The sequence below is a fragment of the Martes martes genome (assembly GCF_963455335.1).
Source record: "Martes martes genome assembly, chromosome: 1".
In the NCBI taxonomy this organism is placed as follows: domain Eukaryota; kingdom Metazoa; phylum Chordata; class Mammalia; order Carnivora; family Mustelidae; genus Martes; species Martes martes.
The window spans coordinates 129,683,704-129,710,163 of record NC_137888.1 but is presented as its reverse complement, the minus strand read 5'-3'; the positions used below and the strand labels follow the sequence as shown (position 1 = coordinate 129,710,163).

The following is a 26,460-nucleotide window of genomic DNA, read 5'->3' as shown; positions in this document are numbered from 1 at the left end:
TCATTTTTGAGCCTTACTTTCCTCCTCTTCTTCTTCTTCTTCTTTTTTTTTTTTTTTTTTGGTGGGTAGCAAAGCAAAGTTTATTGAGCCATAGTATTTATAAAGCTCCTGAAGAGGGAGGGGACCTGAGAGGGTTGCCCCTGATTTTCCTCGTTTTTAAATTGAGGCTGATTGGATGTACCTCCTAGAATGGTTGTAAAACAGAGTATTTTAAAAGCTCTGTTACAATGCTAGAAGAATGTAAGCTATTAAGCCTTGCAGCTGTTTCAAAGAGTTGTAAAATGCAACTTATTTTCTCTTGCAGATCTGCTGTTTCTTGTGGGTCTCACCTCCTCAGTGTGCATAGTAGCGGAAATTATAAAGAAGGTTGAGAGGAGCAGAGAAAAGATCCAGAAGCATGTTAGTTCGACATCGTCGTCTTTTCTTGAAGTATGATGCATATTGCATTCTTTTATTTGCAAACTAGGAATTGCAGTCTGAGGATCATTTAGAAGGGCAAGTTCAAGAGGATAATGAAGATTTGAGAACTTTTTAACTTTTCATTGACTAAAAATGAGTGTTACGTTAAAGACTTGATTTGAGACTTTAACCTGCTGGCAGTCCCAAATGAAATTATGCAACTTTGATAACATATTTCTTGATTTCAATTGGCTTTTGCAATTGAGTGGAACTTTATAAAGCATATGGGCAGTTATTTAATTTAAAAAAAAAAGGCAAAACCTGAACCACCTTCTGCACTTAAAGAGGTCTAACAGTACAAATACACTATCTATCTTAGATAGATATAAATTTTTTTTAATTTTTAAATATTGTACTATTTATGGTGGTGGGGCTTTCTTACTAATACACAGATAAATTTAATCATTTCAAAGGCATTCTATTGGTTTAGAAGTTGATTCCCAGGAATGCCGTATTTCAGCTACTGTATTTCCTTTTTCCTGCAATGTAAGCAGCTCAGACACCTTGTGTTACTGTTTTTGTATCAAGTTTTTTGCACAGGATGTGACCACTGTCAGATCACTGTTCTTTTCTTTCTTTTTGTGATTGAAAAGCCTATACTGCAATTTGAAGTAAATGTTTGCTTTTCTTAGTAAGTGTAAATGGTTGCTTTTTTTTTTTTTTAAAGTTATGAGTCTGGTCTAGCAATATTAATACAGGGTCATCAAGTGGCATTCTAGGTAGAGTAGCTTTGTCTGTAATTAACAGTTAGTTATAGAATCAAAAACATTTAAGGGTGATTGGGCTGAAATTTATAATAGATTATATGAATATGTTAATGCCTCTTTTTTTGAGTTAAATATAAATATATACTTTGTCAAGTATCATTTTGTCATCCCCTAAATATAATTCCAAGTACCTCACCTGAACAATTGAATTTTATTTTTCTTAATGTCTTTCTATATATATTTTTAAGCATCTTTCTTAGGATGTATAGAATGCTATACTTAATAAAAAAAAGCCCCAAACTCAGAGAGATGGTTTATGAACCAGGGTGTACGGGAAGACTTGGTGCTGGCCTTGCTCTTTGAGTATCTGCATCTTCTTTGGCTTAGATTGCAGCACTACCCTGAGCCTGTTCCTTCAGACTTCCGCCATTTGTTCTCTGCCTTCCTTCGGTTGCATTGGGCATTGCTAGAGAAAAAGCCGGATTTACTCTTATAATGCCATCTGTTTTTATAATAGCTTGGTGAGGTGTAGGTAATTTTTTTCTTTTTTTCCGTGGTGGCAAATTTGGGCCAGAAATTCAAAATTAGAAATCCATTTTCCTATTGGACATTTCTCTCTGACACAGAAATGGGTTTTAAATTCTTACATGTTTAATTCTTCTTGAAATTCATTAGTTTTGTATTTTATAATTATTCTTCATTTTTTAAACTGTCAGGGTAAACCACTTGCTAGTTTTTATCAATATTAACCTGCCAGTGTTAGCACTGAAATATTGTTATTAATGATAGGAAAAATATCTATTCTTTGAGTCCTTGTGATTGGAACAGTTAAGTATTAGGAGCCAAGATGTCTGAAATTTATTCTCCTTTACCCTTTAAGGCTCAATAGTCAAATGTACATTTTTCTCATTAGATAGAACATAGAAACCATTGTCTAGTCACTTCATCTTTAATGACGTGATGTCTCATACCTAAATTTTGTATGATTTTTTTTCTCTGTTACAAAGATTTGAAATATGTTATTAAGTGCATATCAATCTTTTGCTTTCCATTTTAGGTTCAGACTATGACTTACATGAAATAAATGTGCCTATCCTTTCATTCGGTTTTTTAACCAAAAGAAAAAAAAATGATTTCTTTTCATAAGTTAATGACCTTCCAGTCGGAACTGTTAACATTAAAATCTTATGGATGTAGAAGATAACCAAAATTAGGCAGTACTCATAGTGCATAGAATCTGTGATTTAAAAAGAAGTGAAATGTACAGTACAGATGTACTACATCCAGGTTTCAATTTTCTGTAGTGTAACAACAAATTAGAATATATTTGTATACATATCTTCCATAGTATATCACCCAAATTAGTATAGATAATTTAAATGTGCTAGTATCTAAATTTAAAATTTTTGCCCCATTTCTAGCCCTAGGACTTGCAGAGTCCTTAATAATACTAACTTACTTGATTTTTCCCTGTTAGACTACTTCCTGAAGTTATTTGGTCCCAAAGTGATTAAATATCTGGGAAGAAAAGAAAGGAACTTGAAATAATTCACCTAGGTAGATAATTCCCAGCTGCAGAGAAACAGGGCTTAACATGTTCTCTCACATTTGTACTGAGCATAGCATGACCCAGAGATGAAACAAAGTGAAACCAGATAACCTAAAAAACCTCCCCCTTCAGGATACAGGCTTTATTTAGTAGCAGTAACCACACTCAGAACGCTAAAACACATTTTTTATCTTTTATACCCATGCAAGGTACATATTTCACATTGGTAGTCTTTCTGAAATCACTAAGTTTTAATCTCTTTTATATAGGACATGCATGAGTATTGGCCATACTCAAAATAGTTTCTCAGTGAAAAGAATTAGTGTCAAACAATATCATATTCAAGAACCTTAATTAACTTTGGCAGTTCATGTGCATTGCATGTGACTCAAGCAAAAACTTAGATGGATGAATTATCATTTCAGTAAACTTTTACTTAGTGCCAAAAGTTTGCTAAGAATAAAAATGTCATAGGATCCTTGTCCTTCAAGAGCTCATGGACAGGGTTGGCAGGGCATGTAACTGTTAACAAGCTATTTCATGAAAGTTAGTAGTGGTCTTGCACATTTATTTTAAAAATACACATACATTAAGATGAATTCAGCACACATTTTACTGGAAGTTTCCCTTTACATTGGCATTTGGAAATCTTTGAAATGCCTTGTTAGACTAAGTTACAGTCCAAACAGCTGATTTGCATACGGAAACGTGGTGTGGGTAAATATTCTAACTGGTATGTGACTGGACAAGCTGAATATCCCCATAATTAGCTTCCTTGAGCTCAAAATTTAGTATGACCATTAACTCTTTTTTTTATAGTTTTTTTTTTAAGATTTTATTTATTTATTTGACAGAGATCACAAATAGGCAAGAGACAGGCAGAGAGAGAGAGGGGGAAGGAAGCAGGCTCCCTGCTGAGTAGAGAGTCCGATATGGGGCTCGATTCCAGGATCCTGGGATCATGACCTGAGCCGAAGGCAGAGGCTTTAACCCACTGAGCCACCCAGGCACTCCGACCATTAACTCTTGTTAGACAACCTTATTTTCGGTTTTGGGTTTCAGAGTTGGTTATTGTTGATAATGGAGAATGGCTAACCAGTCCTTGATATTAATGTAGATATAATAGACTATATATAGTTTAGATTTAGTTGTCTAAAGAATTAAGAGATAGTAATCTTGTCTTTGTGGGGAGTTCTCCGTCTTAACCCTGGAGACCAATATGAGATACATTTGGCACAGTGGAAAATGCTACTCCAGATATTATCACAGCTAAAGGAGAGAAACAACTTCATAGGAGGAGGTTGTCAAAGAAATTTCCTAGAACTAGTAGCATCTGAATCAAACCTTAAATTAGGACTCTCCAGCCTAGAAGCAGCAGAATAACTTCTACAGAGGTATTGGTGGAGGGCTGAAAGGAACAGGTGAAAACCACAAGGTGTTTGGGGGCAGTTAAGACAAGAGGTATATAATGTGGGGGGTTGTATAGATAGGAGCCTAGTGGTGAAGGTAAAAACATTTGAGTGGTGGCATACTGGAAGATTTCAGGAGTGTGATATGAGTTTGGATTTTTGTCTTAAAATAACACTAATGGAAGCATGGAGGGTGGATTGTAAGGATAAAACAGGGAGACTGATGAAGAGAATTGTAAAAGATTAAGTGGTAGAGGGACAAACTGAGCTGTAGCAGTCAGTATGGGAATAAAGGTATAGCATTATCTGTCTTCTAAGAGATAGTATTGACATGACCAGATGGGGGGAAAGAAACATGTGGAAATTCCCTGGCTTTTTGGACTTTCTGGCTTGGATAGTAGAGCTGTTGGGAGAATTACCAAAGCTGAGCAGCCTTTAGTGGGACACAAGTTAATTTGGAATGGAAGTTTGTAGTATCCTTGAGATTTCCCGGTGGACATGTTAGAAGAGGTTTTAGCTCAGTATGATTTAAAGCCATGGCTGACAAAGAATAATGTAGGAAAATAATTTCTTATTACAGGCATTACCTATATTCTTTTGCTAAAAATAAAGCAATAAATGAATGTAAACTTGGCTTTGATAGAATAAAATTTTTTCAAAGTTTTTTTTAGTATAGTAATGTAAGATTCAGTAAACAAATTCAAAATGCAAGGGGAAAAGATAGGAATATTTCAGCTTCCTCTGTTATAGAGCTTTCAGAATGAACCTGTTATTAAGATTACTGATGGGAAGGCCCTGATCTGAATTATTGGGAGTGCATCTTTTTGATATTTGCAGTAAGATACTCTCTTAAAGGGTGAGAGAATATAAGCAAAGAAATGCATAGCTTAGATTGAAGTTTTGCTGTGTATGAAAACATACTCAGTGAATGGCATTAAGGCTGGAAAGTAGATGCTTGCTCCGAGAAATTTATGGCAAGAGAATTGAAAACAATGTTTTGTTTTGTTTTTCTTTTCCATTTTAGTTGTAATTCTTCCTTGTATCTTTCTAGCCTTGTATCTTATGCAGTGTTCTAACACAGTCCACTTATCAGTCTTTTTGGATGGTATTCCTTCACCTTGAAAACCTTTTTCCTCTGCCTCAGTTTTAAGAATTAGAATTTTTACCTGTTCTTCAAAACCCAGCTGAAGAGCCAACCAGCATGGCCTTTACTGTAACGATGTGTGTGTGTGTGTGTGTGTGTGGTACAGTTTCTTATACATACTCTTCAGAATAAATCTATCTGTAAGTTTGGGCATAAAGTTGTGGGATTTTTTTTTTTTTAAAGAAAGCATTAGAAACTTAAGTCCAAGCCACTACCTTAATCAATATAGACAGAAATTTGATATAATCTTTTCCTTTTATTCAAAATAAGTTTAAGTGGTGAAATTTGGGGATGAAAGTGAAAAATCTTTGAGCCATTAGTTTTGATCTTTATAAATTTTTTTCTAATCTAAACCTGCTGTTGTTCCTGTGTCCTCATGAGTATGGTAACTGCCTGCATTTGTCCAGCTGCCCTGGGTAGACCATGTTTCATGTACAGGCAGATCACTGTACACACCTGACTTTGCCATTCCTTTCCCTTTTTGTTGACATGTAACCAAACTGACATATTTTGGGCAAAGGCCCACATTTCTATTCCGGTCCCATGGCTGTTAGTCCTGGCAGAATTGCTTTCATATCTATATCAGGGTTGCCCGTCACCATTATTTCTTCAGCAATAATTACATTGTTCTACTTAGTAACCCTCTGAGTAGAATTCACATCTCACAGTCTTCACAAAGCACATTGTGCCAGATTGGTCAAATGGTTCTGCATGAACTTAGAGGTCCATTTTGGGTTCAGAGTATTTCCAGCTTTTGAACTCTAAACAAAATGTGTTTCTTAATACAGCTCTCTCTCTCTCTCTCTCTCTTTTTTTTTTTTTTTTTTTTAAGATTTTGTTACTTGACAGAGAGAGACACATTGAGAGAGGGAACACAAGCAGGGGGATTGGGAGAGGGAGAAGCAGGCTTCCCGCGGAGCAGGAAGCCCAATGCGGGGCTTGATCCCAGGGCCCTGGGATCGTAACCTGAGCCAAAGGCAGACGCTTAACGACTGAGCCACCCAGGCACCCCTCTTTCTCTCTTTTTAAAATACTAATCCACTCAACTATATTAAAATTTTTTCTAGTAAGACCTTCTTGTAAGTATGCTAAAGTTCCTGTTAGTTGAGGAGTAACAGTTTGGTGCCATCTTATGGTCATAAAGAAAATCCTCAAGTACCTTGAGCATGTGCTCTCTTTTTATCACATCTGCATCAGGAAAAGCACAATATGAAACAACTTATGTGAGTCTTCTAAAATATTATCTTTGGAGCCATTTATAGCAGGTCCCAACCAAATAGATGGTTGTAAAAAATGTTTGCTCGATAGGAGAGACATGACAAACTTTTACATATAAGCATTAATAAATCAATTTTAAGGAGTTACAAATGAATATGTTTTCATGTTTCTCACATCAATATGTGAGCATATTCTCACATGAATATGGTTATCTAATAGGATTGCATTAGAATTTATGACTGTATATATGGAGCAGGTCTGGATGGCCCATGAATTAGCTAGATGTGTTGCAAATGAGTGAAACAGTTTATTTTAATACTTCCCTAAGTTGCCCACATGGACTTTTGATTTAGTTTTGGTGTTGATAAACTAAATCAGTCTGCTGCTGGATTTGTAAGTAAAGTCATATTGGAAAACAGTCATGTACATTAATTTATGTATTATTTTTCACTGCTTCATGCTGCAGCAGAAATGAGTAGTTGTAACAGATCATATGGCTCACTAACCTAAAGTATTTACTTTCTGGCTGTTTACAGAATAAAGGTTGCCTACTCATATAGGAATTCAAAAAGAGGAAAATTGGCCAATGGATGGCATTTAGTGGACTAGAAAGGAAGTGACATCATTTTTCTCTACCTTCCAGTCTCCCAGCAGGATGTTACCTGGGATGGATGCACTTGATACCACATTTAATGTCAGTGACTCCTCTAATTCTCCACTAGGAAGGAAGTCAGAGAGTCTTAGTCTATTCTCAGAACATCATCATCAACAGCTGTTACAGCCCCAGCTCATCACCAAGGCTCCTTGTTCTTACAGTGAATGGGTAGAGTGTTCAGATCTGTTGTCCCATCTGAGTTGTGCTCCTTATTAAACACACAAGAGAAGTGTGGCCTACCCTCTTATTGGCTGTTTCTTCCTAACACAAACACAGAAGCAAGCTTAATTTGAGTAGGCTTATTTATATTATAAATATATAGGGAAAACAAAGTTTATTAATAGTAGAAACCAAAATACCCTGTCAACACAGGGGAAAATGTACTCTTGTATTTTCTCAGAACAGAATGTTCCAAACCAAAATACATTTGCATAGTATTTATCATATTTCTAAGGTAAAATTATGATACTATTTCTTAATAGATTCCTCTGATAGTCTACCTTTGGCTGTCAGATTTATCACTTTATGAAATAGATTATGGTTATTATTATAAGAGGGTCAGTTTCTTTAGTTTTTCTTTTTTTTTTTTTTTTTTAAATTTATTTATTTGTTAGAGAGAGAGAGCAAGCACAGGCAGACAGAGTGGTAGGCAGAGGCAGAGGGAGAAGCAGGCTCCCCGCCGAGCAAGGAGCCCGATGTGGGACTCGATCCCAGGACGCTGGGATCATGACCTGAGCCGAAGGCAGCCGCTTAACCAACTGAGCCACCCAGGCGTCCCTAGTTTTTCTTTTAAGAAACAGTTCGCGGGGTGCCCATGTGTCTCGGTTGGTTAAGCGTCCACTCTTGGTTTTGGCTCAGGTCGTGATCTCAGGGTTATGAGGTTGAGCCCCATGTCAGGCTCCATGCTCAGTGCAGAGTCTGCTTGATATTCTCTGTCTCTTCCTCTGCCCCTCCCTCCATGCTCATTTGTTCTTGCTTGTACTCTCTCTCAAATAAAATCTTTTTTAAAAAAACCAGTTTGTATACATCATAAAGCTTGAGGGACTATAGTACTTTGTGATTGGAAACTTGGGCTTATGGATGTTACCATTCCCAGATCTCAACAACAAAGGCCCCCCTACCTACTGTTTTTACCTCTTATTTTCCATAGTTTCTTGTGACAAGACAAGGGAACATCAGAAGCTTGCTCTCTTGATGCCATCCTTCTTAGAGGCATCAACTATTACCTCTCTGATTATGAAATAGTACAACGTACTCATTGAAGAGGTTTTTAAATAGGGGAAGAGGAAAACACTTTATAATCTCAACACCCAAAGTAACCTAGGCTTCGGACAGATGTTTCCACTTAAGTGCCTAAAAGGTATTTCTAACTTAACATATCCCAACAGAACCCCTAGATCCCCCAACTTCCCAACTATACCTCATATTACACAAATGAGTGACAACTGAATAGGAAATCTGAAGACAGGGTTCCTGCCAGTATTTTATAAAGGCATAAAAATGCTGTATAACCATAGCAATTTTAGCAATAATTTATAGCAGTTCTCAATGGCACATTTACAAACACCATTTTTTCAGATATAAGTATTTACTCAAAAAAAAGCTGACAGCTCAGAGAAAGTTCTTTTAAAGCTGGATTAATCTACATAGCCCCCCCTCCATCATGAAATACGGTTTGTTATTCTGTACCCATGTTAGGAAGCATTGAGATAATGGAAAGTAGACTTTCTGTTTTCCATGACAACATCCTTTGATTTATTCTCCCATAATGTGTAATACAGATGAATCAGGAAGATATGAGGAGAGTAATGTTCAGATAGACACATGGCAATTTTTCAAGAAGAAACAGCACCTCAGTTAATCCTCCAAAAAGCACCAATTATATTAAAAAACATACAAAAGTTTTCCTAATCTTGTACGCTAGCTCACATGATGGCATAATTTTTTCACAAATGGTTCAGGCTTATAAATGATCAAAAACCCAATGTTGATACATTCTTATCAGCTTTTATTTTTTTTAACAAAAACATTCCTAGGTATTCCCTGATCCTGATGACAATGAGTTATATTGTACACAGAAATCTCCCCAGTGTCTCCAAAGTCATAATGAGAAAATTAATTAAAAATACATATGTATACATGTGTATGTATATGGGTATACATGTACACATATTTATACACACAAATATATAAATATTGAAAGATTTTGCTATTTTAACCAGATACCTCAGATGTTATCAAGACTAGTTTGAGTAAAAGTGATTGCATGTGCATTGCCACATTTGTGTGAAATTTGATTTTTCTCCCTGAAAACTGTATTCAATGAAACAAGCTGGAAATGCTTTTTCCATGTATTACCTTATCCATCTGTTTCTCCCATTTTAACAGACTGGTACATGGCCTGGTGCCGTCATGCTTTTGAATGTTTAAAAACATTCTTCCTCAGCATGAGGTCCTCATCTTAGGATTTTTATAATTGGATGAACTTGAGTTTTAGTGAATTTCAGACCTGGAAAGAAATGCCAAAGCAGCTTACCATATATGGTTCAGAAAGCTATTGCTGGAAGTGGGGAGGCATCTTTTTAATACATCTTCCCAAAATAAGTAGTATTTAATTTCAAATTGATACAAGGTGCAGAATCATTTTCAGCTGTCTTGACTAAAGTGCATCAATGTATGTGTAAGACCTTAATGCGATATATACCAAGTACCCTATATCCACCTCACTAAAAAATAAAAGGTCAGCATGTTTGGAGTCAGGTACTAGGGAGAGTTGTCCTTTTACAGAAGTGAAATTCTGTGAAATTCTCACTTTGGGGATGACTACTTTCTCGGTGCTGCTCTGGGTTCATGGAGTGCCTGGTGGCCAAATAACATGTGCTATAGAGTGCTACCCATGGAACTCTGGAAATCTCACCAAGGGAAAAAACTTGCTTTGGCCTCCTTAGGATTATGGGGTAAGGCTAGGATATAACCCTGGTAGTTGCAGGAAGAAGAAATTCATAGGAAGTGGTCGTATCTGCTATTAAGTTTTTCTTTTTGTTAAACATATCCAGGGCTCTTTCAAGTTGGGTTTTAAAGACAATATAGAAAATTCTTTGATAACAAGAAAAAAGGGGCCCAAGTATCCACAGGGATAGTTCCTTCTGGTCTTTTTTCATTATTTTCTGAGGTTGAGCTTGGCTGCCTTTTCACATTCTCTTGGCACTTCTCCTTTTAGTGTGGCTTCAGCCAGACAACTCTGCTGGAGTTGCTTTAAGGTTTTCATGTTCTTGTCCTCCCATTAGCCATATTTGATAGTGTTGATCTTTCCTCGGCAAAATTTCTGCCATTAGCTCTGGAAGCCGCTGGTGTCATGGTGCTTTGATCTTTCTGCTCAACCCCCTCTCTCTCTTTCTCAGATCCCTCGCTTTGCTCTTGGTCTTCTTGTGTGGATGTCACAATAATGGCTGGCATTCCTCACATGTTTCTAGTGCCAGGCACTGGGTGAAGTAACTTAAAAGTATATGTCATTTTGTCTCTAACAATTTGAACTATTTTAATCCCCGTTTTACAGATAGGGTAACTGAGGCATCATCATTAATTCATTTATACACAAAAGAAGAAAAGATAATTCTAAGACCTTTCTATTTATCAAGGTCTTTATCTTTTTTTGTTTGTTTTGTTTTCTTTAAGATTTTATTTATTTGTCAGAGAGAATGAGAGCAAGCACAAGCAGGGAGAGCAGCAGACAGAGGGAGAAGCAGGCTCCCTGCTGAGCGAAGAACCTGATGCAGGACTCCATCCCAGGACCCTGGGATCATGACCTAAGCTGAAGGCAGACGCTTAATGCACTGAGCCACACATGCGCCCCAATTTATTCAGTTTAAAAAAAACTGTCCAGAGTCCCTTTGGTACTTAAAACTAATTGAAGACTTACATTTGCAAAGCCTCAGGTAGGCTTTCATTAGCTAGAATTGAATCAGAAAGAGCAAGTCCTATAGGCTTGATTGAAAACGGGAAACAAATTTTCCAAATAGAATGTGGAGTGTGTAACATTCTTCTTCTACAGAGGTGTTTCCATTTCCCCCGTATCTCATCTGAATTACATCGCTATCTCTTAAAGCCAAATCTTGTGATTTAACCTGTCCTCAGCCTCGTGACTACTGTCACTTTATTGTAGCGTTCAGTCTGCTCTTTGCCATTTTGTGGCTGAGAGATTGCTTCATAAAATGTTCTTATTTCATTGTGTTTTGTCTCCCCCAAGTAGCTTATATGATTTGGAGGTTCAGGTACTGTGTCGTATTTCTTTGGTAAACCCCTCAGATACCTTGTGGAGTGCTTATGATCTCTGATTTATACATCTAGGAGAAGATCTATAATGTGGTGGGGTAACTCCTTAATTATCAGAGAGTAAGAGTTAATGGACATTATTAGATTTTAACTGCTTCACTGCAAGGCAGTGAATTCATTTCAAGTGAATGGCCCTGACTGCCGTGGTTAGAGAAGGGAACCTGACCTCAGTGTCTACTGAAGGAGGGCCCCTTTGTTTGAAAAACTTTTAATGAAAAAGATGAGTGATAGAATTCAGTTGACTTTTAATTAAACTCTAGCCCATATACTCTTCAGATTGGTGTCTACCACACCAGTTGCCAAGGTGGAAATAGAAATGGTTTTTCATGCAAGGTTGGTGGTTTGCAAAAGCAGTGTTGATGATAAAGCCCGGAAATAGGACTTTCATACTGGTATAATTTCCAGATTGGCTCCCAAATGTAGGAATCAAAAAAAAGAGAATTTTGATATAACAGAGGACTTAATGTGCTTGTAGTCCCCGTTAGGTCTACTGTTTTCTGGAAAAACACATATCAAAAATAGAGCATGTGACTGTTTTTGATTCTTCTATGAATATCGATCTCTTCAGAGACATAAAAAGTACAGAGCCACATGCCCTCATCCTAAAATTAAACAATAATTTCCTAATTTTAAGAACTTTTTATTTGAAACAAAAACCAGTCTTTAGGGCTGAAAACTTTAGGAACAAGTAGGATTGTGCTTTTTGCCAGTCAATACTTGGAAGGTATATATGAAACACTGGCTGATGCTGGGCTTACTCCCCTAAGAGTTTTACTTCTCACTAGGAAAGTGGAAAGACTTGTTGGCCAGATGTTAGAAACCGAACATAGGCCTGTTCAAAATGGTAGCTTAAAACCATGTTTAGGGTTCTCACTGATGGAATATACCAGTAAGAGAGTACAGAAGAAAGGAAGAACACCGTTTGTATGAATGCAAATAAAGGTTGGGAATCTACCTCCAGATCTCTAGATCTTGCCCAATTGGATTCATTCCACTTGCTTACTTTCAAGTTCTTTATTTGGAACTGGCCAGCACCTTCACAATTCTATTGTTATTTATAATTTTAGCAGCCTCTAGTTGATGTTCCAGAGCAGTGCCTTTCAAAGTCTTTTGACTGCAATCCACAGTAAGAAGTACATTTTGCATAACTATTGAATATATGATATGCATGTCTGATGATTTCCACTTAAAAAACTGCTGGTTGTGACTCCTTAATTTCAGATCCCATTAATGGGTTAATACCTGCAATAGAACAAATGGCCTAAGATTCTGGTATTGCTGCATATATCACTAATCTTTTAATTTCTTCATAGCGTTTCCTCCTTCTCTTCTAGATCTAGGAGCTCAGGATGCTATTTCTTAATTTGTTGGAGACATTACAGTTTCAACTTCTGCTTTAAAACCTGGAGCATGTAAAGTGTTCCTAAGCCTGCCATGGTCTCATTTTCCTAGTACTTAAAGGTGTTTACTTTGTGTCTGGCACCCTCACTTTTCTAAGGCCTCAGACCTTTCAGAATAAAGGATGAAGAGGAAGCAGTTGAAGGAAAACAAAAATGTTTTGAAATAATAACCCCACTTCCGCTTATAGGAAATAATTGAAGTAGGAATTCTCTCCTTTTTGGAAACATAGCTGGCTGAATTGCTGCAGTGGAAAGGTTATAGACTTATTATTAACTTCCTGAAATGGAACATAAGTACAAACATGCTTTCAAGTGTGTTTAAGAAAATACAGAAGTTTCTTAAATCAGGTTGTGTTTATTAAAAACAGAATACAAAATACCTTGGGATTCAAAGGTTGCCTCTTACAAAATTTATTCCCTAACAGATTCTGAATAAAACAGTTAATCACTTCAAGGGAGGTAACAAAAGTTTTAACAATGATACATCTGGTTGCAGACTGAGTTTATTCAAGCTCTGAGACCTCAATTTGTTCCTCCAAATTTTCTGCCATTAATAGCCCAAAACGATTGCTTCCCTCATAACAGCATTTAGTGTCTGAGGTGGTTCCCACTCTGTTCTTTGACCAGCTGGTACCACGTTTCTTTTGCCTTCTTTTTTTTGAATTTGATTTACCCTTTGGAAGGAATAATTCAGCAGGGGCATATGACCTTATGGCACTGAACAGATGTTCATATAGTTGCTTTGCTTCAGGGCACATGCTCAGGAGACTTTCCACAGAAGTTGATGTTAGCAGTTGTCGGCATAGTCCATGCACCAGGCTTCCACTATACAGTCTGTTCAACGGGAGAGAAAAACAGAGTGTTGGCAAAGCATAGGTTCAGTACAGAGATAATGGTCATTAACGTGGCTTCAACAAATGCAGCTAAACACTAAGAACTCTTCTTGCTTCTTTAAATTATTATTAAAATAACTTAAAAGAAAAACCCAAAAAACTCTGTTCCTTGAAGGAAGATCTGAGTTGTTATTACAAACTTGGCTGGTGATACTTAAAAACTTTTTACCAACAAATGATAGATGCTTGCTGGGTCTGCAACTAGCCAAAAGTTGAGCAGGCCTCTTAACACTTCAAAGAAAAGGAATGTCTGATAAACCAAACAGGCAGTCTGTTGAAATATGAGAAAATTCAGTGGCAGCACTTGCAAGTTCACTGATTCACTTGCACTGAAAACCTACTTCAGAAATATAAGATGGGATTAACTGGAAGCCACAAATTTAATATATAACTTAATGTCAGAGTTGATTAACTGGTGCCTTAGCAACTGATTAGTGTAAGATTATCATTTAATAAACTCTAGTAATGCTGAGATGCAAGAACAGTCCTGCTGAAATCATCATGAGGAGAACTGAATTTGGTCATATTTTTCTCTGTTCTGTTGTAAAGGGATATATGGTAGCTAGAGAGGATCCAGTCAAGAATGACCTAAATTATTTAAGGAAAAGGCATAAAGAATCCACAAGTCAAAGTCCAATTAATCTTATTGGTAGAAGGTTCTAGGAGTAGCTCAGCTATTAGGCGCAGGGATCTATTAACATTATTTACTGTTTAGGAAGCTTTAGACCTTAAAACATTTAAAGTCATACCAGCATATTTTATACACCTCCATTCATGTATCACTCAATTTATTTGACAAATATTTGAATACTTACTATATGTTAGGCCCTGGGGCTACAAAAGTAAATAAAATAGCTAAGTCTCTGTCCTCACAGACCTTACATTCAAGTGGGGAGAGACAAAGCATATCTATAATCTCAGCTCCATTTGCTAACAATCTCCCCTTTATCTTCCTCTCTCCCTCTGGGATCTCCTGGATCGACAATCACCAGGATGTCCCAATCCAGTGAATGTAGCACTTTTTCACTGGCCCACACCCTACTGCTATCCTTTCTTTCTTACCCAGCTTCAACTCCATAGTCCAACACATCATCACTTCCTGGCATACAGGTTGCCTCTCCCTTCTTCATACTTACCTGGCAAAACAAAAACCCTAGATAAAGTTCACTGAAGCATCTAATAGTCATCTCACTAGAATTAAAAAGCTCCATGACAACAAAGATTTTAAAAAATTTGTTTTGTTCACTACACTCTAGCACACAGGGGCTTAATAAATATTTGAATGAATATGTGAACAGTTTGCCAAGTAGTAAGAAATGCAATTTACAAAAGTCCAAAAGAGTAATAGGTCTAGAGTAACTGGAAGTAGAGAATAATATTCCAGAACGGTAATCAGAAGAAGCTTCCATAAAGTGATACTTGAACAAAGACCTGAGAGAAATGAAGGAACAACTTATATCCTACCAAATGCCTCTTTTCTTACTTTAAGGGGCGGTTTTTAAATCTTTGATCTAATCATGGGTACTTTTTGGGAGTATGGAACAAAATTAATATTTCTCCTTTTTCCAGGTCTTTAGCTATAATGGTGATCCAAGACCAATTATACTAAGATTAATTTTTTAAACATAACTTACGTGCTTTAAGTATAAATAAAAGTATTTACTTCTGTGTGCAGCCATCTGAACTAGTTTCCCGTGGTGCTTACCGAGTTAGGTCTGGTTCCGGGAGAGGAGTGGACAGCAGCTGATTGAGATACATCCCCATCTGCAGACAGCACTGCCACTGACAGAAGATGTGAGCTGTGTCTAAGTCCAGTCTCGTGCCCGGCCGTGTCTGCTCCTTCACTCTCTGGAACTCTTCATACAACATCCTAGCACCAACCTCCCGCAGCTCTTCCTTATCTAGACAAAGAAACAACCCAAGGGCAGTATTTCCAAAAACAGTGTATAGCTTGTAATTTTCTCTATATATAGAACTTTGAATTCCATAAAGAAAAAAAAATTAGTTTAAATAACCAAAATGCTTTTCTCTTCTGGCTCTTTACTATTTTAACGTCAATGTAAAAGCCTTGCTGTATAAATTGAAATATTTATACTGAAATGCCTTTTTAATGACAACCTAACTATTCAACCCCAAATTATTTATTTTTTTTCCCTTAAAATAACATCTCTTCCACTGGTTTACTACCTGACCTTAAACACCTCTGCATCTGAACTCTCCAAACCCTAAATCTGTCTTTCTGCAAAATACAAATTACTATTAAACGTCATTCTCTTCACTGTTCTTGTTCACTAAATTTCCTTCCATGGAGGCCTCTATGCTACAGTGCACTTAACACAGCCTCTGTGTTCAAAGCACACTAACTTCTGCTTTGTGGGAGGAAAACAAAAGCATGACTTAAGGAGAATATGGTCAGTCATCTACGTCACACAGTAGAGGGTAAGAGGCAAGAAGCAACAACCCTAGGCAAGAAGGAGTGCTCTGTGTGTTCATCTGTAAGCTTCTGCACGTTTGCTTGTGTGGGGGCGTGCAAAATGACACTGGACCAACTTGAAAGTAATAAAAAGGAGGCCCACCTTTTACCAATTAGCGAGCAGCAAGGCACTGAGCCTGCCTGGGTACAGGGTCCACAATTCCTAAAAGAAAAGAAACAGACCCTTGACGTGGCCCTTCTGCTGGACTCAGGTAAAAACTTCACAGGCTTGTGCCCTAAGAATGTTCTTAAATGAGAGAAAACCAACAGTGGGCCTTAACTTGTTTTGCATTAAGTTGGCTGTCCTAGAACAACAGTCTCTTCTGACAACTACTCTCACACTTGGGAGTCCTGGAATCTAGACTGATTCATTCTCATTTAACTTATTTTTAAAAGTAAACTCTAGTGTAGCATTGTCCACCAGAACTTTCAGCAACGATGAACTGTTTTGGATCTGTGCTGTCGAATTCAGCCTGTAGCCATATGTGGCTACTGAGCACTTGAAATGTGCCTGGTTGTCAAGGAGAAGCTGGTTTTAATTTAAATAGCCACATGTGACTAGTGGCCATTAGATTAGATATTAGCACTGTTCTGGAGTGTGATAATGATTATACATGTTTAGATAAAGTGTTACAGCATTCATAATCTTCTAAAGGGAGTAATTCCACTGGAGAATTGAAGTGCTCCAATGCATTCTAACTTATTTCACCTGATACTTAAATGCGGTTGAAACTGCCTTAAAATGTATTTCTATAATATAAAAGTTACTGTTTCTACCATCACTAACACACTAATTGAAACTTACAGTGGAGAAGAAATAAAAAAACAGCACAAGCATGAATATTTATTATAACTGTAGGTATTCAGAAGTTTCACCAATAGACTATTTTAAATCCGTTTCTAGTGATGATGTTGCCGCTGTATTCATAGGGCCAGGGTACACGGAAGACAGAATGTAACTGGCACATTATACATTCCGACTTCATAGATTAAAGCATTAGGTGCCACAGAGCAGGTGGGATTCCGCAGTATCAGCACATCCTAACTGCATGGCCGTTGTCAAGCTCTGCAGCACAGAGCCTGGCACACACAAGTGCTCAAAAACATCTGCCAATGAATGAATGATATTTTAGTACCTCTATTCCTAAGTTTTGGATATAACTGATGTGAGGAAATAATCCAAGAATATTTTTTCGTTTGTTTAAACTTGTATTACATGCAAGTAACATGCAAATATTTACTCCTGGAATTTCCAGATACCTACCAGGGTTGGTTATTATGGCATGCAAGGGCCCCATCAGCATCCCTAGCAGTAAGGCCTGGAGGTGATGCAGCTTTGCCTTGGACTCTGTGTGCTGCAACCAGTAGCAACTGACAGAAATGGGCAGCTTCAGTGAAGAAGGAATTGGTTCCAGGATGGTCTGTTTCACCTTCAGGGTGTCTAACAGAAGTATCTGCCGTTTGGCCAAGGAGAGCTGAAAATACACACCAAACATCCTGCAAGTTACTTTGGGGAATGTCTTTATTGTTTTTCTAGTATGAAGACACTTCAATGCAAATGTATTGCTCTGTCAGTTTCTTATCTTCCTGGGGAAAGCAATCAACCACCAGGTGCTTAATAAATATGGTTGTATGGATATATTGTCTACCCTCACTACACAGCCCTTACTCATGTCATTCCGTCTTCTATGTAGGCTGGTGAACATCCTCAGTGGATATATCACTTGTGAAGCTTGTTAAAAAATTCAGTTTTCGGGTCCCACCCCCTAAATTTTGATTCAATAAATTTGAGAGGAACCCAGGAATCTGCATTTTAACTATTCTGCTTTGAGAAACAAAGATCTATACTTAGCCCTACTCTTACTTGCCAGTGAATATTCAGTCCCCACCTTCTTCATGGTGCCATTACCGATCACCTCTAGAAGGCAAACTTAGATTTTATGTACCCTTTGTGGCATATCAGACAAGCTTCTGTTTGTTTGGGTCCTGTCTCCTGTCCCTGCCCAGCTGAATGTTTTATTATCTTTTTGTTTTCCCACACAGGGATTGTTGCAGGGTAGCTGCTTGTAGGTGAGACATATAGTCAAGGGAGATGAGAATATTTAAGGAGTACCTCACTGCTTGCAGTAACACACCACACTCACTTCTACACCGTGCATTAAAGTGCCCTTCAAATAAAAGGGAGTTAACAGCTATGAGGATTTCAGACTTCTTGAAATAACTTTACCTTAATGAATCTTAAGAACCATAAGGGACCTTCTAGGTCACACAATTCTAAAATAAGGACATTAGGACTATTAAAAGGGCACCTTCAGAAGAACTTTATGATCAAACTTTAAGAGAGAAAAAAACCGTTGTATTCCTAGTGTCAACGTGCAGCCAGAAAAGTATTTCTTAACTTTCTGAAAGGATGAAACATTGCTCAGCATCTTAAAAACCAGTTTGTCATCAGTGTGTTGACAGCTGGGAATGGACATGTTAACCTTGAAATACAGCACATCATAACTGACAAAACAGTTTCATCACTGATGCAAGAGAGTATTAAATATAATGAGTTATAAACATGGGTTTAAGATTTTGATACTGGTAAACTTCTTAAAATTAAAAATATGCAAAATGCTTTACAGTGTAATCAATCACTCCTATGGGAAGTAGCGATTAACAAACAAAAACTCTATGATCTCAACTGGTAGGAAAATGCACCAAGTAAAACTAAGGAAATACACGAATTCTTTTCTGACCTATAATGCTTAAATTACTGAATTCTCTAGCCTAGTTACAACTTTTATGAACAAAGTGGAGTTTGGGCTTTGGCTTTAGGTAAGGTTCTGTCTCTCACTAACTGTACAGCATTGGGCAAGTTTCTGAGTTTTTCTACAGTCAGTCTGATTATCTGTAAATGGGCTTATAATGAATTACACAAGATGTTTCATGAAATCCACCAGTTCTCAGCCCCTTCCAAAAGAGGAACTGCTCTGCTCACAGCCCTTAAATCTGGTTAACTTTTATCCCATGTGACAAGTCTGAAAGCACAAGCCTGTAGAAGAAAATCCCACAGAGAAACAGAGACACCCAGAGAGGCTGGTCCTGGCACTGTCTTACTCCCAGAGAATAGTCCACTTCCATCTAACCTTATGATTAACCTCCCATTGGTTAGCTTGACTGGAGCTCTATCCACTGCAACTAACATAACCAAAATGGAAACCCTCCCCTATGTGGTTACTGTGGGAATTAAGTAACTATAAAGTTTCTATTACAACAGCTGGCACAAAGCAGATAACTGTCACAAAATTTCTATTCATATTGTGCATTTGTCTTTGGAATCACATTTGCACCTGATACCATTTAGAATTATCATGGGCTAATAAGAGTTAGCAATAATGAGCTAAGTACAGAACTGATGAGTTTATGCCTAGGGGAAGCTAAAAGATCTCACCATACAGAAAGTGAATTTAAAATTTTACCCTGTTTTGAATACAGGTAAGTGAAGAGAACACTTATCATCTCCACTTAGCAAGAAGGATAATCAACATGCTACACTCATTGGCTCAACTGGATTTTTATATGGGGGAAAATGTGCCCTGATCCCTATGTCACACCATACACAGAAAAATCAGTTGTAGACAGATCATAGATCTAAATATGAAAGGTAAAAGAAAAAAAAAAAAAAAGTCATGACCTTGAATTGAAGTAGACAGTAATTTTCTAAGTAGGTCACAGAAGTGATAATCATAAATAATAAATTTAAGCTGGACTATATTAAGAACTTCTGTTCATCAAAACATACTAGAGTGAAAAGAACCTACAGAATTTGAGAATCTGTTTACATGTTATTTGACACAGGACACATATATAGAAATAAAAAGCCAAAAGAAAAATGGGCAAAAGACTTTGAACAAAAAATTATATAACAATACCCAAATGGCCAATTGACACATAAAAGGTGCTCAAATAAGTCATCAGAGAAATGCAAATTTAACATCCACCAAATTGGCTAAAATGATGCCACTATACAAACATCAGAATAGCTAAAATTTAAAGGATAAAAAACACAAATTGTCAGGAGAGGTGTAAATTAAGAGGAACCCTCATAAGCTGCTGGTGGGAATTAATTGGTTAAATCACCTTGCAAGTCCATTTGACAATCTATCTTGTAAACTGAACACACACATATCTTCTAACAATTCCACTCCTAGTGGTATATGCAATAGAAATGTGTCCCTATTTTCAGTAAATGATGTGCACCAGAATGCTCATAGTCCTATTCATAATTGCCCAAACTGCAAACTACCCAAATGCCCATCAAATGCAAAATGGAAAAATCACAATTGTGGTATATTCCCACACAGCAATGAGATATAAATGATCAAGAGCTTCTCACAGTGATGTGAGTCTCATAAACATCAAGTGAATAAAAGAAGCCAGATGAGAGAATTCCTATTCTATGATCCCATTTTTATAAGATAAAAAAAGTTAAAACTTTTCAATGTTATTACAGGTCTGGATAGTGATTACCAGAAGGGGGAGAGAGGGGCTGCTCAAACCAGACATTAGGAAAAGCTACTGGGGTGCTGATGAACGTTCTTTACAGCGTAGCGTGGATTGGTAAAAATTCATGAGGCTGTACAATCGTCTGTGTACTTTGCTGTGTGTACACACTCAGGGAGGGATGAACTGCAAAGTGGCAAGGGGAAACTTTTAGGATTGTGGCATACATTCATTATTTTAGTTTGCAAGATGGATTCACAGATGGAAACATACATCAAAGTGCACTTTAAATATGGGCACTTCCCTGTACAGCACTTCTCAATAAAGCCATAAAAAAAGTTTTAAAAACTCTCCAACACAGCACCATTTATGTTGTGAGGAGAAATGTAATTTTAGCAAAATATCATCATTTAGAATGTTGCTAATTTCAATTTTGCTCATATGGTAAAAGTTTTAATAAATCCCTTCTGTTTGGAATTTGACCTATGCTCAACTTTCTACTTCTGTAACCCTGGAAATGTGATAAAGTTAGTTTTTACTTAGCATGGTAAAAATGACTCTTGTAAAATTGCATCTAGATTTGTATAAGTGAACTGTAAACCCAGATGAGGACATCATATCGTGGGGCTTCCTTGAGCATAGTGACCTATAATCAGGCATGGCCCTTGCAGGGGGCCCGGAAGCTATGTTTATGGAATTGTTACAAAAAGGGAGGGGCAAGGAGGCCAGTGAGACCTCTTCTTTCTTTGAGATATAATTCACATGTTATAAATTCACTCTTCTATTTACTTTTATTTATTTATAATTTTATTTTTATTGTGTTCAGTTAGCCACTATATAGTACAGCATTAGTTTTTGATGTAGTGTTCAATGATTCATTAGTTGCATATAACATCCAGTCCTCATCACATGTGCCCTCCTTAATACCCTCACCTATTACTTTACCCCCCCAATCCCCCCGAAATCCGAAAACAATTTTAATATATTTATAAGCTTGTGCAAGCATCACTAATTCCAGAACATTTCAGCACCCCTTAAAGAAACACATCACATGAACAGTCATTCCTCATTGCTAAGGAGGCACTGATACCCACCTGATGTGGATCTCATTTCCTCATGCCTGAGCAGGCACTAATGGGGCGACTAAAGAATTTAGTGCCTAGCCAACAGTGTAGGCCAGCTATTGGCATTACTACATTTCAGTCTGGATAATGCCTTGTTCCTGGGAGGGGCTGTCTGGTGCATTTTAAGATGTTTAGCAGCATGCTTGGCCCCTTCCCACTGATGCCAGTAGCAACACTCCTCCTTCCCCCAACTACCTAGGTAGTGATAATCGAAAGTTTCTCCAGACATTGCCAAATGTCCCCTGTGGGAGGTAGGAGGACAAATCATCCCACTGGAGAACCAGTGGTGTAGACTGTTGGAAAAACTCCCACAGGAAAGGAAAGCCTGATTCAAACCTGCTGGGAAGCTATGGTTGCTGTCCTATAGGCTTGAGTAGACTGGTACCAGGAGAGTCTCATGAATCTGAACATTAGTTGAATTTAAGAAAACTCTCATTGGCACTACAATTGGCATTTTAAGTTTATCTGAATTTAACTAAATTTAATTGTGTTAGCATAAGCAGTTTCATATTTATTTATAATTTTTTGAGAGGGAGAGTGAGCCCAAGGAAAGGTGTGAGGGGGAGGGGCAGTCTCCATGTGCAGCGCAGAGCCCTTCTTGGGGCTTGATTTCAGGACCCTGAGATCATCACCTGGGCTGAAATCAAGAGTCAGATGATTAACTGAGTCACCTAGGTGGCCCTCTATTTATAATTTTTAATATATTTATGTAATATTACAAACAATAAACACTGGGATCCATAAATTATTTTTTATCTTGAAAAGTGGATTGGTCAGAGTGTTACTCAGGTTTAAACAACACTGAGTTAGGCTAAGAGTCACATTTTCAATATCAAACTAATCATTACGATGCCATAAATCTAAAGCCTAAAAAAAAAGGTCCTCATTGATAAAAATGAAAAATTAGACCAAAGCAAGCATCAGTATTAATCTTAATTGAAATCTGATGCAATCTAAGATATTCATCATGCCTTTGATCAATACCTTCAAGACACACTTCTTTTTGCAGCTCAGAATTTTTTCCTTTTCCTTTTTTTCTAAAGTCACATGACCCCAATTTATTAATAGCTAGTATCAACAGAATAGCAGTAATAACTGCAAAATAACACAGAATACCGAAGTAGAGTGGAAATGGAAGATCTGGGGCTAAAAGACCTGGGTTTGAGTCCTAACACTGCAACTCTCTGGCTGACATATCACACGGTAACCTACTTTGAGTCCTAGTTTTGTCTGCTATGAAATGGGGGGACTAGAGCAACCAACGTCATTTGGTTATATTAAGAGAGACAATATGCATGAAAGCACTTTTTAACCTGTGAAGTACTTAACAAAAATTAGATTAGTGTTATAAACACTTACCTCAGTCAATTTGCTTAAGTCAGCATGATCCTTGGGCAGTGCTAGTGCATTAACAATCGATGTTTTGATATTTTTATTAATCCTTTCCACTTCGCTGAAAGCTAGAGGCTGAGAAGGCAATGCCTTCCAGGACATATTTTCCAGATGTGGAGAGGCATTCAAAAGAAGCCCATAGATGATTTGCCGAATGGGCAGAGATACTCTGTGGGCATTTGGTTGCTGCATATTTTCCACCTGTGTGTGAAGAATGGTCCTTCTTAGCACCAAAGCATCGCTGATGAAAGGAGACAGCTGGCCTTTGGCCAAAGCCACTAATACCCACTCTGGTAAGTCCAGATTCAGGGCGGCTGGGCAGGCATAAGTACCATGCTGGAAAAAGTCCTGCAGCTTCACCTGAGATTGCTGGTATTCTTCCATGGAACAGCAGAGAATTTCCTTAACATTTTCACGATCCTTTTTTGGGAGATATTTCAGAACATTATCGAGGGCTTCAGTAGGTTCGGCAAAATGAGATAACCAATTCAGAAGTCCCAAAACTCGGTGGTGTCTCCTCCCCTTAGAACTGGTAGCTCCAAGAGGAAGACGTACTTTACTTAAGAATGTCTCTATGATGGGCAGATTAATATGATCATTTCCACAGAGCACCGCAAAGAGAGGTAGTAGAGCTTTATTCATATTGCTGAAGTGACGGCAGAGTGCATCAAGGGAAAAGCACTTGGCAGGGATATAGCAGTCTTGTGTGCCTTTGATAGTGTTCACATTCCTCCACTGAAAGCTATTCAATGGGCAAAACCCAGTTTTTAGGTCAAAGATGCAAAAGTCACTATCTGATGATAATACAGGGCAATTCCAATGATTAGCCAGTGTCATAATGTCCCGATCTGCTTCTGAAAAGCACTGGACAAAACACACCTGTAGCTTGATCAAAACCTGTATGAACACTTCCCGGATGAGTAAGGGACACACATACCCACCCCCACCAACAGAAAGGGAATGAGCCATCTGGATCTTTTCTCTTGCTCGATCCTTCAAAGTTTTAAGCTTTTTATCGGAAATGTCACATCCTCCATCTAATACAACATATGGACAGATATTACAAGCAAACAGTGATTCAAAGAATTTTTGTGCAACATCTGCAAAAGAATCATAGTCCCCTCCATACCGAAGTTCCAAGTTTGAGTTGAAGCAGAGCCGATGGAAGAGAGCATAGCCATCGATGACAATTTTTGTGTCTCGCAACTTCAAATCAGTGAAGAACTCATTACTATGATCTTCCACAAAACTCATTAGTCCTCGAATACCCATGATGATAGAAGAATTTAAAACAACAGAACACACTTTCAATTGATGCTGTTTACTGGGGACCAAGTCATCATTTCCAGCACCAAAAAACCAACAGCAAATGTTATGAACAGCTCTTTAAACAGCACATATTAGGGGTTAGCATCTCAATTCTTACCTAGAGGCTCAGGCAGCACCAGCTGGCTGAGTGCATTCTCATTTTCTTTTGCTTTCCCCATGTGTGATAAGGCACAAATGCAATGGTTTCATGGAGTTTGATCTCTAGATAGAATGGAGGCTGTTGATTTTAAAAGAAAATCAGTTAAAGCCCATTACTGACATACTAACAAAGACTACTGTGGATTCTGATACTGAGATAGGTAACAGTCACCATCTTACAACACAGATTATTTGTGTAGGGTCAAAATAAAAAGTCCTAAGCTATAAAAATGATACCCTCCTCAATTGCATAATAAATCAGAGAGCACTTGGCTTCAGTTAACTAAAGTATATAGGGTCAATGATACACAACCAGTTTTTCTTTATTGACAGTCTGGGAATTTCTTTTAGGCCTTGGCTTGTTGTTGGGCCCGGCTTAACTGGCATAGTTTTGAGTAAGGAAAATTACTGCTTAATGAGCATGGGGGACTTAACTCTCCAGTTTCACCCTGACCACAGGCTCTTTCCATCTTCTTGTCTTTGCTTATCCGGTTCAGTACCAGGAAAATCGTTCCTTATCTGGCTAACTGAAGTCACAGCATGTGTGTTACTAGCTTTTCCTTTCGCCTCATGCTCCAGTATGGCTCAGTATGGCACTGTCTTTATTTAAAACCACGAGATTTGGTCAACCATGGATTTCTAATGCATTAATTGTGGTTTTTAAATATATTGCATTAAAATATATTTACCTTGATTACAGACTTTTGGGGCACCCTCTTGCCTTTTGCGCGCCACTCAATTCACCCTAATTTTAGCCCTGCGCTCAGCACTTTACCTGGCATAGCAGTTATTTATTTATGTCTTGCAAAGCTTTGCATGCTGGATAGCAGAAAGGCTCACAGAACGTCTGATGTTAGTCGTCAAACACGAGCCTTTATACATCACGCTACCACAACCCTCACAGCTCGCTACCCCGACCAGAAGAGGAGCCCACCTGCATCTTCCTCCCAGGGCACCAGCCCTTCCATTAAAAGACTGCAGGAGCCCCTGCTTGAAACGCCCGCACGTGAGAGTCCCACCTTAAGAGCGGGAACCGGAAGTCTCCGCGTATGACGTCACTCGGTTCCTTGAAGCCAGTGATGCCAGGCTGCGCCGGGGGCCCAGGCTCTCCTGGGCCTGGAGGCGCGATGTCGCTAAAGGCGGGCCGGGAACTAAGCTCCGAAATGGCGGCTGTCAGGGTAGGAAAGGCAGGCGGATCAGGCCTGATCGTCTTTCCCCGCCCACTTGGCTCGGTGCACACTTCCGCCTCGGGGACCGGCCCGGTGCAGCCTGGCTCCGGCTTCCCAGGATGCCCCACGCCGTCTCCCTGGCAACGGCGCCCAACAACCGTGCCGGGAGATCTTGGAGCTCTGCCGTGCAGCTGCACCTACGTGAGACTTGCCCAACTTACGTCCCAATTACGGGTGGGACTGTTGGCATGCCGCTTCTCCGCCCTCGACTCCGAAAGGTATGCGCTCCTCGAGGCGTGCCGGGCTCCCCGAAGCCGGGGAAGGTGATGGCTTCAGGCTGCCCCAGCCGGGATCCGCGTCCGTGGGCCTCAGTACCCGCGATCTCTTCACTTCTCTCAGCTCCTTACCTCCCGGGTCTGCTCCAGTCTCCGGAGAATCGTGTTGCCGGCTCCTCCTCCACATACGTTAACCCGCTTGGAAAGTGTAATATTTTAAAACAAAGTTGAGGCAACGAATGTTCGTTTGACCTTTAAGGTTAGCGTTCTACTTTAGCAGAATCTGGTGTCCAATCTGCTTCCTCC

The 26,460-nt window shown here is 38.5% G+C and overlaps 2 protein-coding genes across 8 annotated transcripts in view; one reads left to right on the top strand and one right to left on the bottom strand.

Annotated features, from left to right (window-relative positions):
• ATP2C1 (ATPase secretory pathway Ca2+ transporting 1) overlaps positions 1-16,048 on the top strand; it is a 171,632-nt gene extending 155,584 nt beyond the window's left edge. For 3 of the 4 annotated variants that reach the window (XM_080823122.1, XM_080823124.1, XM_080823123.1), the window contains one exon: positions 305-1,094. In XM_080823122.1, the coding sequence (XP_080679248.1) occupies positions 305-435 (131 nt within the window). In that variant the 3' untranslated portion in view covers positions 436-1,094. Of the gene's footprint in view, positions 1-304; positions 1,095-15,441 lie in introns of those variants that run through there. The other variant, XM_080823121.1, reaches the window with a different exon arrangement.
• ASTE1 (asteroid homolog 1) lies at positions 13,214-26,272 on the bottom strand. Of its 4 annotated transcripts, XR_013967930.1 has the most exons (6): positions 25,730-25,863; positions 23,211-24,789; positions 17,504-17,714; positions 15,472-15,667; positions 14,829-14,902; positions 13,215-13,707 (listed from the first exon to the last, which is right to left on the bottom strand). XR_013967930.1 is itself a non-coding variant. In XM_080823160.1 (5 exons), the coding sequence occupies exons 3-5, from the start codon at positions 17,541-17,543 to the stop codon at positions 13,377-13,379; spliced, it is 567 nt and encodes a 188-aa protein (XP_080679286.1). In that variant the 5' UTR covers positions 17,544-17,714; positions 24,670-24,789; positions 25,645-25,941; the 3' UTR covers positions 13,214-13,376. The 4 variants fall into 4 exon arrangements, 3 of the variants coding, with proteins under 3 accessions (XP_080679286.1, XP_080679284.1, XP_080679285.1); XM_080823160.1 differs by lacking the exon at positions 14,829-14,902 and having other exon boundaries at positions 13,214-13,707; positions 24,670-24,789; positions 25,645-25,941; XM_080823159.1 differs by lacking the exon at positions 14,829-14,902 and having other exon boundaries at positions 24,670-24,789; positions 25,730-26,272.
• Between the last annotated feature and the right edge of the window lie 188 nt (positions 26,273-26,460).